This window comes from Microcaecilia unicolor, chromosome 3 (assembly GCF_901765095.1).
Source record: "Microcaecilia unicolor chromosome 3, aMicUni1.1, whole genome shotgun sequence".
Lineage (NCBI taxonomy): Eukaryota > Metazoa > Chordata > Amphibia > Gymnophiona > Siphonopidae > Microcaecilia > Microcaecilia unicolor.
This window is the reverse complement of record NC_044033.1, coordinates 141,960,212-141,974,320: the sequence shown is the minus strand read 5'-3', so window position 1 is coordinate 141,974,320 and position 14,109 is coordinate 141,960,212. Positions and strand designations below refer to the sequence as shown.

Below are 14,109 nucleotides of genomic sequence, written 5' to 3'. Positions count from 1 at the left end.
GGAGACCACTGCTGAAGGATAGCCTCTCTGGAGACTTCCTGGGGGTCAGCATCTTTTGAGAATCATGTGGCTATACCGGCCTAGTTGAAGAATATATAGCTAATAACAAAAATCTAGGATAGAAAATTGGGTGGTTTCTATTATCTGCAGCATAGACTCTTAAACAGAATTTTCTCGTAAGAAGAGTCAGAAGAGGATGAACTATCCAAAGTATGAATAATGTTTTAAAAGTAGTTGGTAGGTAACTCTCTGTTTGCAGAAATCCTAGCTAACCTACTGGATACTCAGAAATGCATGCTCAAAAACCTAATCTGGAAAGATACCTAGATTACTTTACCTTTTAGCTATGTTCAGCATCACTTATTCAATGGCACTTTAACTGGATATCTGATTAAATCTTTCCAGATGGTGCTGATTTTGTTGTTGTTGTTGTAAGTTGTTTTTTGTTTGTTTTTTAAGTCAAGGATTCTATTTTTTTTAACACCTTTATACAGGGGCCTGTAGGATCTCCTTACCGCCCCCCAGCTCTCTTTATAATAACTGCCCATATTTCCTCATTCCATCTTCAGTCTAGCCTGCCTCTTCCCCCATATTTAACTAAAGGTCAGGTGCCTCTGGGGCACCCCTACCCGCCCCTCCCTCCCCCCCCCCCCCCCCCCCCCCCCCCAAAAAAAAAAAAAAAAATTCCAGGCCTTGTGAGCTTAAAAACAACACTGTTAGCATATGCTAATATTGTCAGAGCAACACTGGAAAGAAAATAAATTAGGCCCTCCTGGCTAGGCCTTTTGGTTGGGGTTCCAGAGTTTGGGGAGGATGGGAAATAGAAAGGGGGTCCCCTAGAGGCACTTGGACTTCAGTAAAAATATGATGGAGCTAGAGTGAGAAGGAGAATTGAAAAGACACTTTGACATTAGAGAACTGGGAGGGAAGAGGATTTCCTACCCCTCGCCCTTCACGATTGCCTCATGCAGCTGTCATTTTTGGGCAGAAGGAAGAACTCCACATATCTTATAGCCCAAGCTAAGAGGCCAGTGCTGAAAGACTATTAGAGCCATGTGCTGATGGCTGAATGCATGGCTTTTAAGGTAAAGGTAATGCCCAATATATGCTTCAATCGTATGCAGATTTGATACATGCAGAACTTATGTGCTAATCAGAGAAAGTACATGGACGCATGCGTACAAGGTTCTACGTTAAGGGCAGCTAGTACTGTGTATGTCCGAGCAAAGAAAAAGTATCGACACATACTGTTCATGTGCTGGAGTGTTTAATCTGCACATTCAAATTTTTGTGATGCCGGTATTTCTCCGAGGACAAGCAGGCCTATAATTCTCATATGTGGGTAACTCTGGGTCCGTGTTGCCAGTCCGGAGCTTGTAACAAGCTTAAAATAGGTCTTTGAGCGTGAGACGTGTTCTACCGCGCATGCGCAAGTGCCTTCCCACCCACCACGAGAGCACGGGACCAGCAGTTCTCTTTTTTTTTTTTTTTTCTATAGTGAGGAGAGGATGCATTCATTTCTTCTCATCACAGCTGGTTCGGCCTTCGGTCTTTTTGTGCCTTCCTTTTTGGTTTTTATACCTCTCGCGAGATTTATCTTCTTTTTATTCATTCCCTTATTTTTTTTTGTTAAATTTATTTTTTTGCCTCTTTTCTTCATTTTTATCGCGCTTGCGAGGCCACGCTTAGGCCTGAGCTCCAGTCGGGTTTTCCCTTGTTCTTTTTTCTTGTTGTTTACCCCTTTTTAGCACAATTGAGTCATTTGATTTGGCCACAGCTGTTTTTCCTTTCATGTTATCGAAGGCTCCCAGTGCAATACGACCATCTCTGGCAAAGACACCTATTCTTGGTGTCTGCAGTGTTTGAGGCCTGATCATAACCCTGCAAACTGTATTCTCTGTTTTTGCATGAAGAAGAGAACATAGTTGGCCGGAGAGGCTCAGAGAGTAGATTTTTAGAGTCAGGTCTAAACCTCAATTTCTGTCGACATCGACATCTTCGGTGTTGCATCTGCATTGGGTATGTCTGTCCATTTGACTGCAAGACCCTTGCACACTGGGAGTGATCGTGCATCGAGTGGGTTCTCCTCCTGCCGCTACGCAGGCCTTCCCCCCCTCCCTCCCCGGGACCAATCGGAGTCGGACCCAACCCAGAGGCAACGAGGGGACAATATCCTCCTGTTTGGCACCAGGAAGCATCGATACAAGGCATCGGAAGAAACATCAGCATCGATCCCCCTCAACGCATGGTGCCGGGAGGGCTGCTCTCCCTCTGTACAAGAGGTGCCGATGCGTGGGTCTCCACACAACCAGGACCAGGCACCTGGGTTCACCCCTGAAGATTCAGCAGCCTGCTTCTACACCAGCTCCATAGTTTTTCCTCATATCTGCCCTCGATGAGCACCTCCAAGCCTTGCTCCCTGAGCTTTTGGCGGAGTTCCTACAAAGTACATCAGTGCCTGGGGTGCTTGCACCAGCCATGCCTCTTGCTTCAGTCCCACATGGCCACCAGCATGTGGTGAGGTTTCCGACGCCGATGGCACTTGCTGTTTCTGCATTGACTTCCACCCATGTTGGCACACTCTCAATATCTGTGGAGGAAGCTTTGCAGGAGTCAAGGCCAAAGCAAACACCTCAACGCCCCTCTCGGGGGTCATGGTACCTCTTCATCAAAGTGGGCTCGGTCTCTGCCCTCCCACGAGGAGATCTTGGCTGACACGAAGAGCACTCATGGGACTCTGAAGAAGATCCACAGTACTTCTCAGAGGAGGATTCCTATGGCATCCCATCTGATCCCTCCCCGCCACAGAAAAGGATGAAGTTACCACCTTAAGAGCCCTTCCTTCTCCTCTTTAGTGAAGGAGATGGCAGTTGCCATCCCAGTTCCTTTGAAAGTGGAGGACAAGCCCAAGGCTAAGATGTTTGAGGTCCTGGACTACAGCTGTCCTCCTAGAGAGAGGATGTGATAGTCCTGCTTCAAGAGATCTTACGGGACATTCAGATGAAGAACTGGAAGTCCCTTCTGTCAGTCCCTCTCCTCTCCAAGAAGATTGACAGCATGTACTGGATTCAGTCTTCCCCAGGGTTTGATATGCCCCAGTTGCCTCATCATTGCCTGATGATGGAGTCCATGCTCAAAAGGAGTTCTGGGAACTATGCTTCTGCGCCCCCGGGAAGAGAAGCTAGAACCCTGGATTCTTTTGTTTGGAAGATGTATCGGGCCTCCATGCTCATTTACCATATCAGCTCTACATGAGCCTGTACTTGCGGTCCTTGGTGTGCAGTATGTCTGATTTAGCAGACTCTCTCCCACCAGAGCAGGCTGAATCTGATAACCAGCTGGTCAAGCAGCAGAAGGCGTGTCCTATGTTCTTGGCTAGAGTACAGTGATGCGCAGACTGTGATGGCTGCATGTCTCTGACTTGGACCTGGCAGTCCAGCAGAGGTTGGTGGATGCCACGTGCCAGTGGAATAATCTTTTTGGAGAGAAGTGGAGGAGGTTGCTGACCTCAAACACACTGATACTATCGATTTTACTTTTCCACCAGACGCCTTTTGCACCTGCCTCTTCCTCTAGGAGGTTTTCTGGCAAGTCGAAGAGGGGAGTACTTATTACTCACAGAGCCGCAGCAGGCTGAGCCCCAACAGGCTCATTCTAGTCAACAGCATGTGCCAAAGGCCCAGGCAGCTCCCCAGTCAAAGCAAGGGGCGAGCTTTTGACTGGCCTCCAGCAGAGCATAGCCACGACTTGCTGGTCAAGGGAACGCTAAAGTTTTACCAAGAAAGGTGGCCCCTTGTAATCTCCAACCGGTGGATTCTTCAAATAATCCGTCTCTGTTATGGCCCTGCATTGGCTACAGAGCCCACCAGATTGCCTACTGAGAGAACATTATTTCAGTTCTCAACACAAGCAGGTACTTACAGAGGAACTGAGGAACTCTCTGCCCTTCTCAAGGCCTGTGCGGTTGAAACCTTTCCACAAGGTGAAGAAGGGAAGGGATTCTATTCCAGGTACTTCTTGGGCAAAACAAAACAGGGGGGATGCATCCCATCCTAGACCTAAGGGGCCTGAACATATTCCTGGTCAAAGAAAAGTTTAAGATGGTTTCCCTGGGCACCCTGCTTTCCATGCTTCAGGAAAATGATGTTTGGACTTAACGGATGCTTATATTAATATCCCAATACTTCCAGCTCACAGGAAGTATCTAAGGTTTCGGCTGGGGACATGTCACTTCCAGTATCGCTTATTGCCTTTTGGCTTCATATCGGCTCCTGGAGTTTACACTAAGTGTCTTGCAGTGTCACTGCGCAGACTGGGCGACCATGTGTACCCTTATCTCGGTGACTGACTGGGGAAGAGCATGTCACAGGTCAGTGTTCAGGGGTCCATGCAAAGGACTATTTGGGTGTTAGAGCTACTAGGGTTCATTTTAAACTACCCCATCTGCTCCCTGTCCAGCGATTTGGAGTTCATTGGAGCCCTGCCAGACACTCAGCCACCTTGGGCTTTTCTCCCTGTGGTGCAGGTAGACACTCTTGTTGCCCTCACCACTCAAGTCTGAGCAGCTTGGCAGGTCACAGCCTCGCAGATATTCAGGTTGTTGGGCCACGTGGCCTCTACTGTTCGTGACACTATGGCACATCTTCACATGAGAACTGCCCAATGGACCCTAGCTTCCCAGTGGTGTCAGGCCATGGAGAACCTAGAGGATGTGATCCAAGTTCCGCCAGAGCTGGTTCCCTACTCTGGTGGACAACTAGATCCAATTTGACTCTGGGACTCCTATTCCACATCCCACAGAAGTGCTGATGACGCATGCATTCCATCTAGTTGGGGAGCTCACTTAGATGGGTTTCACACTCAAGCCCAAGAAACAGATCTCCAAATCAACCTTCTGGAGCTCCAGGCGATCTGAAACATTCTAAGGCTTTCAGGGATCAGCTGAACAACAACATTGTACTCAATGACATGGACAGTCAGTTGCCATGTACTACATGTACAAGCAGGGGGGGCAACTGGATCACGCCCTCTGTGTCAGGAGGCTGTCCAGATGTGGCATTGGGTTCAACAGCATGAGACACTCTTCAAGGCCACTTACCTGGTGGGCAAACCAACAGCCTGGCTGACAGACTTAGCCGGGTCATGCAACCACATAAGTGGTCCCCTCAGCATTGGCATTGTCCACAAGATCTTCTGAGTGTGAGGCACCCCCTTGGTGGATCACTTTGCCACTCAGTCCAATCACAAAGTCCCTCAGTTCTGTTCCAGACTCCAAGCCCACTAGTGTCTGATGCCTTGCTCCTTCATTGGGGGACAGGACTACTGTATATATATCTCATTCCTCTTGTGAGAAGAAGACTGCTGAAACTCAAGCAAGACCATGGGACGATGACTTGATTGCTCCCTACTGGCCCAGGCAGATCTGGTTCTCTCTTCTTCTGGAGTTTATCCTCTGAAGAGCCTGGAGATTGGAGTGTTTCCAACCCCTTATGTAGAATGAGGGATCTCTTTCTGCATCCCAACCTCCAGTCTCTGGCTCTCTCAGCCTGGATGTTGAGAGCTTAGAATTTGCTTTCTTCCATCTTCCTGAGGGTGTCTCCAGGGTCTTGCTGGCTTCCGAAAAGATTTCACTAAGTGGTGATACTCTTTCAAATGGAGGGTGGATTTCTGTCTGGTTGTGAGGGCAAGGCCCTAGATCCTATTCTCCTGCCCTACACAGACCCTGCTCGAGTGCCTTCCACACCTCTCTGAGTCTGGTCTCAAGACCAACTCCTACAGATCACTTCAGTGCAATTAGTTTTCATCATATTGTAGAGGTAAGCCCATCTCTGGACAGCCTCTAGTTAGCTTCATGAGGTTTGCTGTTACAACCTCCCTGTCAAACCTCGTACATGTGTCATGGGACCTCAGCCTCATTCTCACTCAGCTGATGAAGCTTCTTTTGAGATGCTGGATTCCTGTCATCTGAAGTACTTGACCTGAAAGGTCATATTTTTGGTGGCTAGTACTTCACCTTACAGGGTTCGTGGGCGCCAGGCCTTGGTGGCAGATGCACCTTATACAAAGTTTCATCATAACAGAGTAGTCCTTCACACACACACCCTAAGTTCCTACCTGAGGTTGTGTCTGAGTTCCATCTGAACCAGTCGATTGTCTTGCCAACATTCTTCCCCCGACCTCATGTCCATCCTGGCAAAAGCGCACTGCACACCTTTGACTGCAAGCGAGCATTGGCTTTTTACTAGGAGCAGACTAGGCTATGGCTGCGTTAGCCCATTTGAAGTCTGCCTCCATTGAAGAAATGTGTAAGGCTGCAACATGGTCTTCAGTCCACACATTCACATCTTATTACTGCCTTGTGATGTGATTGTTGGTTTGGACAGACAGTTCTGCAGAATTTGTTTGGGGTCTACAAAAAAAACTATCACACACCCTACAGAATGCGGCCTGCAAGAAGCCAAATTAATCTATCACCAAAATGAACACCTTCAAATTATTCCTAGTAATCTACTCATCACTAATCCACCTAGCACTAATTACCCCACTCACAGAAAACATCATTCCCATACACATTATCCCCAAAGACTGACCAGACACTCCCCGCCTCCATCAACCAACAATAACCAAAACAGAGGAAGTACATCAACATGTGGAAAATCCCAACAGAAGGGAAAGGTCCTCCCCACAATAAACCCACAATAACAAAGAAACGCCAACTAACAAAAATCCACATTACACCAAACACAGCAGACCCATACCAAAAAATTCAAATGGGCTACATTAACGCCAGATCCGTAGTAAACAAAATGACATTAATAACAGACTGCATCACGTCAGGAAACCTCGATCTTCTCTTCATCAACGAAACATGGATCCACGACCAAACTGATCCCATAATCCTAGACCTCTGTCCCCCAGGATATAAAATCGTTCACTGGACCAGGAAGGAAAAGAGAGGCGGAGGCCTAGCATTAATCTATCGATCCCAGTTTACCATCGAAAACCATTACCAAGTCCATAACACCCCAACTTGAAATTGCCTCACTCAGAATCTACAACAAAACCCTATCTGACCATCTCTGTCCTGTTTTATAGACCACCAGGAAACTGGAATGAAAGCCAGACTATCTTCACCTACTTCATCTCAAACACATGTGCGACCAACTCCAATATACTAATACTAGGAGATATCACCTTCACCTAGAAGACCCAACCTCCACCAAACACGAGAATGTAAGGATTCCATTCCTGGGACCTCACCTGGCCACTAACGCAAGCAACACACGTCAAAGGGCATACACTGGACCTTATTTCACACAAACTACCAACAAACCAGAACCTAATAATAACAGACATTAACTGGACAGAAACACCTTGGACCGACCACTATAAACTAACCTTATTACTAAGATGGCGGAAGAAGGGCTGATATCGCACACAAGAACACATTACCTACAGCACTAGAGGTCAAATAGACCCGGAAACATTCTGGTTACAGATATACAATAACAGATGGAAAGCACAAACGGACTCCACACACTTTCTTACAGAATGGGACAACAGATGCAGAAGCACACTAGATGAAATAGTGCCTTTATGTACAAGAACCTCACTACTACTACTACTTAACATTTCTAAAGCGCTACTAGGGTTACGCAGCGCACGCAGGCATAACTCCATACCATGGTTTAACGATGAATTGAAAAGACTAAAAACTCAATCCAGGAAACTCAAACGAGCTGGTAAAAACACACACACTTAACGCATGGAAACAGACACAAAGAAAATATAAATACGCAATAAGACAAACCAAAAGGACATACTACAAAACTTAAAGAGGGCCAGACTATAAAGAGACGAAGAAACTATACCAACTTGTGAACAAACTACTAGACACCGCAGCGGTCACTGCTACCAATATAGCATCCCATCTGCAGCAAACTCGCTAAATACTTCAATGAAAAAATCACAAACCTACGCAAAACGCTACCCCAGGTCAACACTGATAACTTCATCAACAGTTTGGACCCAAACCCTGGAGAATATCCAGCCGACCCGAACTTGGTCAAATTTCACACTCCTCACCGTCAAAACAGTCTCTCAGGCTATCAAAAGGTTCTCTAGCACCCACTGCAAACTGGATACCTGCCCCAGCCACCTACTAAAATCCGCCCTGGACCGCTTCTTAACAGACCTCACATCCCACCTAAACTACCTGCTCCAACAAGGTCTTTTCCCAGAGGAACATGGTAACATCCTACTCACCCCAATCCCAAAAGATACCAAGAAAAAAAACACCGAACTTGCCAATTATCGTCCAGTTACATCTATTCCACTAGCAGTCAAACTGATGGAGAGCATGGTGATCAAACAGATCACTGACTAAATGGACAAGTTCTCAATACTACATGAATCACAATCGGATTTCGCCCCCTCCATAGTACGAAACTGTGCTAGTCACTCTCCTGGCCAAATTCAAGCAAGAAATAGCCACAGATAACAGCATGCTCCTCCTCCAATTTGATAAGTTGAGCGCATTCAACATGGTCAACCACAATATACTACTAAAACTCTTAGACTATTTCGGGATTACTGGAAACATACTTAACTGGATTAAGGGTTTTCTAACCACCAGAACATACCAAGTGAAATCAAACCTAAACATATCATCACCATGGAAAACAGACTGTGGAGTACCTCAAGGATCACCATTATCACCAATACTATTCAACATAATGATGATCTTTCTGGCCAAATCCTTATCTAAGCAAGGCCTTAATCCGTTCATCTACGCAGACGACATTACTATATACATTCCTTCAGACATGATCTAACAGAAATTACCAACAAAATCAACTTGGATTGAACATCATGGACTCATGGCAAACTCTTTTTCAACTGAAAGTGAACACTGAAAAAACACACTGCCTCATCCTCTCATCTCAACACAATACGTACAAACCCACAACCTTAACCACTCCAGAACAAACCCTCCCCATTTCAGACAACTTGAAAATACTCGGCGTCACAATCGACCGCAACCTTACACTCGAAAGCCAAGTGAACTTCACAGTAAAGAAAATGTTCCACTCAATGTGGAAACTTAAACGAGTAAAACCTTTCCTCCCCGAGGGACTCATTTTGTAACCTAATACAATCAATGGTACTAAGCCACGCAGACTACTGTAAGGGAATCTATGCGGGATGCAAAGAACAACTCATAACGAAACTTCAGACCACTCAAAACACAGAAGCCAGGCTGATATTTGTCAAATTGCGATTCGAAAGTGCCAGATCCCTCTGAGAAAAACTGCACTGGCTTGCAATCAAAGAGCGCATTACCTTCAAAATCTGCACCCTGGTCTACAAAATCATCTACGGCCAAGTCCCAGGTTACATGACAGACCTCACAGACCTACCACTCAGAAACATAACCAGATCATCCTGAGCATACCTAACCTCCACTACGCATCCAGCTTCTCCTACATAAGCACACAACTATGGACACGCTGCCAAAAGCTGTGAAAACAACATACGACCATCTAAACTTCAGGAAATCCATTAAAAACCAACCTGTTCAAAAGGCATACCCCACCGACCCAGCATAACCCTACACACTACAACACAGCAAAACCAATAGATCGTAATGGACAATACACAACCTCCCGCTTCCTCGATCCCCATTGTACCTGAAACACATGTACCTATATTTGACTATATCACCTTGTATTTGTTCCTCTACCGGACTTGGCGAATGCCTTTACAATATTATGTAAGCCACAATTGAGCCTGCAAAATGTGGGATACAAATGCGACAAATAAATAAACTCCACCCTCCTAGGCCTATTTTGTTCTGTTCCATCTGCACTCTCCTCATTATATATAGTTTTAGGTAATTACTTTTTTGCCTTGCTGTTTGCGAGGTTCCAGTTGACCACTGGTTGTTTTCAATGAGCCTGATAGCTAGGGATTACCACATGTGAGGATTATAGGCCTACTTGTCTTTGGAGAAAGCGCGATACTTACCTGTAGCAGGTATTCTCTGAGGACAGCAGGCCTATATTCTCCCATACCCTCCCACCTCCTCTTGGAGTTGTCTTCCTTTTTCTTACGCTTTATATTGTACTGCTGTCCTGTGCTCTCGCAGTGGTGCTGGAAAGCACTCACTCTTGCACGGTGGGAGCATTTCTTACATTCAGAGACCTATTTAAGCTTGTTACAAGCTCCGAACTGGCAACGTTGTCCATATGTGAAAATATAAGGCCTGCTGTCCTCAGAGAATACCTGCTACAGGTAAGTATCTTCACTTTATTTGCAGATAACATTCCAGCACATGCACAGATAAGTTTTTTGAGGCTCAAAACCTGTGCACAGAACTGTAACCTTCATATTCTGTCTTGAAAGTCATGACTACTGTTTTGCTTGTAGCATTACTTGTTGCTTAGTTAGGCCACTGATTGCATGTCGGTTATTGAATGCTGGCACTTATGCATGTAAGCGCTAGGTGCTATTCTGTAACACATGTCAAGTTGCTTAGTTTGTAAGTGCAAGGGGATATACCTGATAGGCGGAGTATGGGTGGGTCTCTCAGTTATGTACATAAAGAATACATTTAGGTACAGTAGTGCTAACTTACACTAGTATTCTATCATGGAATCTGGATGCCCAGATGCCATTAGAGTATTTGCGCTCAGCTGGCACGCCCAGTATACAAGTATTTCTCCCCTCCTCCTGTATCCTCACAGATATGCAAAAGAAGGTTCTATGTCTCCTCAGACTTGGTGTTCAAGTTCCTGCATTGTGCTCGCTTTAGTCTTCTATGCTCTTCTCTGCATCGGGGTGGAATAGCTAATAGCCTCATTACTGTTGATTTTCAAATTTTGCTTTCTGGTATCTAACTCAAGGTTTTGCATAGGTATAGCTGCAGTGCCAACCCCTTTTCTGTATTGTGCGTCCAGAAAATTGTGCATGGATATTGTGCTAATTGTATTCTTCTGTCTGCGCTGGCTTTCTGTATTGGCTCCACAGTCCTTACTTAGCCAGCTCCTTCCATTTTGAATACTAACATTTTTAGCCTGTAGCTAGTTAACCAGATTTTCTCATCTCAGTGGTTTGACCTTATGATATATATTACTTTGTATGTTAAGAAATAACTTCAGACAACGTAGTAACAGGCTTATTTTTACCATGCAGCCTTTGCTGTTTAATGAGCATCAAGACAAGTCTTGATGTTCTGAGGATTCTTTACCTTCTGCTATCTGACCTGTAAAATATTGGGTAGTGGTGTTTTTACCTTTCTGCCATTTGTATGCTGAAACTACATTAAAAATGTCTATTATAGAGAAGGGAAAGGAATATAAATATAAGAGAGTTGTTTGACATAAGTGCCTGACAGAATCATCCTGAAATTTAATGCATTTTCTTTGTTCGGTCAGGTAACTTGTAGCTAGGTAAGAATTAATAGTGCCACCACATTCTTCTAACATACATTCAGTAAACTCAATAGGGCACAGATTTTTCAGTGCTCATTAGCATCAACCTTTATAGTTCATCAGTTTTATTCCGTGACAAACTACCAACTTAGGGGTCCTTTTACTAAGCCATGGCAAAAAGTGGCCTGTGGTAGTGTGGACACGTGTTTTTGGAGGTTCTGGTGGTTCTGGGCCAGTTTTTACCACATCTGGGGAGAAAGGGCTTTTTTTCAATGGTCCAGGAAAAGGGCTTGCGGTAAAATTGAAACCAGCGTGCGCCTATTTACAGCCTGAGCTCTTAATGCCACCCATTGATCTAACGGTAAGGGCTCGTGCGCGGTGACCAGTCGGCACACACCAACTGCCGATTAATGCCAGAAACGCCGCACACAGTAGAAAATAAAAATACTTTGTCTCAGTGGTATGGGCACATGCCAAATCCAATTACCACCGAGGGGGTGCACTTACCTGGCGGTATTCTATTTTGGCGCATGCTGCACGCACGTAGAGCCTACCGCCCCTTTGTAAAAGGGCCCCTTATTATTCTAAACAGATTTGAGAATAAAGGAATAAAGGCTCAATTTTTTGAATAGTCTTAATTTTTTTTTTTTTTTTTTAAATAATTGAATGAAATTTTTTATAATACCTAAACCAACAAGAACTTCATTATCCAGTGAAACCTTAGATAACCCAGATCTATTAATTTTACAGTCATGTCTGCTTTTTGTAGTACAGGTACACAGTTTCTTATCCAAAATCCTTGGGACCAGACACATTTTGGATTTTATAACTTCAGATTTCGGAATGGGTAGGAAGATTAGGCATTAGGAGCTTAGTGTGAAAGTATCGTACAACTTTCAGTACTAATTGGTTAATATTATTCATTTCTGCTCTTACTGTTACCCATAGGGGAGTCTGCTACTCTTTTTGGGTTGTGTTTGTCACATTGGAGCATGTTTGGCACCAAAGTGATCTTCGGTGTATAGACAACCTCCATGAAAAATTCTATTTTTGGAATTTCAGATAAGAGTTTGTGTACCAGTATTGTAACTGAAAAATATACCTACATAGTATTCATAGTATTGAACCAGATTTGTTTGAATTAAAGTCATGAACAAAAATTAATTATTTGTTAGCACACATTATAAAAGGTGTATCTGATTTAGACATGTGATGTACTCAGTCTTGCCCAACTCATTTCCTTGTTTTTCTTGCAGACATTCTGAACGCTCCCATCTTGCAAGAAAACTGAACCATTGTCTCCTGTGAAAGATAATTTTGTACTCACACCAGAAACAGATGAGGACATTTGCAACAAATCAGAATGTGGTCATGTTCAGAGATGGCTCTTCACATGACCAACTGTATTAAACACCAATAGTAGACAGATAACAGATTACAAAAAACTGCCATGTTTGTTGCCCCTTACTCTCCATTTGTAACGTAGAAATGCATTTTTCTGAAGTAGAAGGGAATTTAGATGCAAGACTATAACTCTTACATAAGCTGCATATTTTTCTGATCATTTTTAAGCAACTTTTTACAGTTTATACATAAAGTACACTTCAATACTGTAAACAGAATAAAATCTTTTGAAAGTGTTTAATTTTCTACAAATTATTTGTTGTGTACAGCATTCTTTTTTAATTTGAATGGTTATAGCCAAAAACTATTTAACCCTGAGGGTTGAGCTTGAGCATATATATTTTTTAACTTGGTGGGGGGGTGGGGGTCTTTTACCAAGGTGCACTTGCGTTTTTCTCACGCTAAAAACCAGCTGGCACTAAACGCGAAACACCCATAGGAATATAATAGGTGTCTCAGCATTTAGCACCAGCTGATTTTTAGCGCACCTTAGTAAAAGGAACCCCCCCCCCCCCCCTTAAACTGTACTGCTCATTTATGGAAGAGTTTGCATGCAATCAGCAAAATTTAAAAACTGCATAAAGCAGTAAGGTCTGGTGGGGTGTATCCTAAATATTTAGGATGCTAAAAGGAATTGCAGCTCAATTGGCAGTCCTGTCAAACAATATATTGAAGACAGTGGATCTAGAGGCCTGGAGACAGTCGGACATCCATTTTCACAGAAGTGAAAATGTAGAGCCGATATACAGACAGAAATAGGTAAATTATGGGCATAACGAATAAAAGGGTGATGGAATATACTGGATCCAAAATAGCATTATTTTAATAGTGCAGTAGTTCTCGACCCAGTCCTCGGGAAACACCTAGCTGGTCAGATTTTCAAGCTATCCACAATGGATATGCATCAGATAAGAGATTTGTACTGAAGCAGTGCATGCAAGTATCTTCTCACAAGTTCATTTGTATACAGCTTGAAAATCAGATTGGCTTGGTGTGTCCTGAAGACTGGGTAGTAGAATCCCTGTACTACCTGAAGGTGCTAGCAAACAATCTGATTAATTTTTTGACTTAGATAAGCTAAGCATTAGGGTAAGATGCCAGATGTGATATACACATAGGAAAAGCAAAGATACTTACCCGTAAAATGTATTCTCTGAGAACAGCAGACCATTTATTCTCACATGTGAGTGATGTCATCCACATCGCCAGGTGCAACTTAAGCTAATACAGCTTAAGAGCACACGCAACATCCCCATCTCGCATGCATGAGTAC

At 44.1% G+C, this 14,109-nt stretch overlaps 1 protein-coding gene across 4 annotated transcripts in view; it reads left to right on the top strand.

Moving 5' to 3' along the window:
• EXO1 (exonuclease 1) overlaps positions 1-13,047 on the top strand; it is an 83,331-nt gene extending 70,284 nt beyond the window's left edge. For all 4 annotated transcript variants that reach the window (XM_030195204.1, XM_030195206.1, XM_030195203.1 and 1 more), the window contains exon 14: positions 12,689-13,047. In XM_030195204.1, coding sequence (XP_030051064.1) covers positions 12,689-12,740 — 52 coding nt within the window. In that variant the 3' untranslated portion in view covers positions 12,741-13,047. The remainder of the gene's footprint in view (positions 1-12,688) is intronic.
• The last annotated feature ends 1,062 nt before the right edge of the window (positions 13,048-14,109 follow it).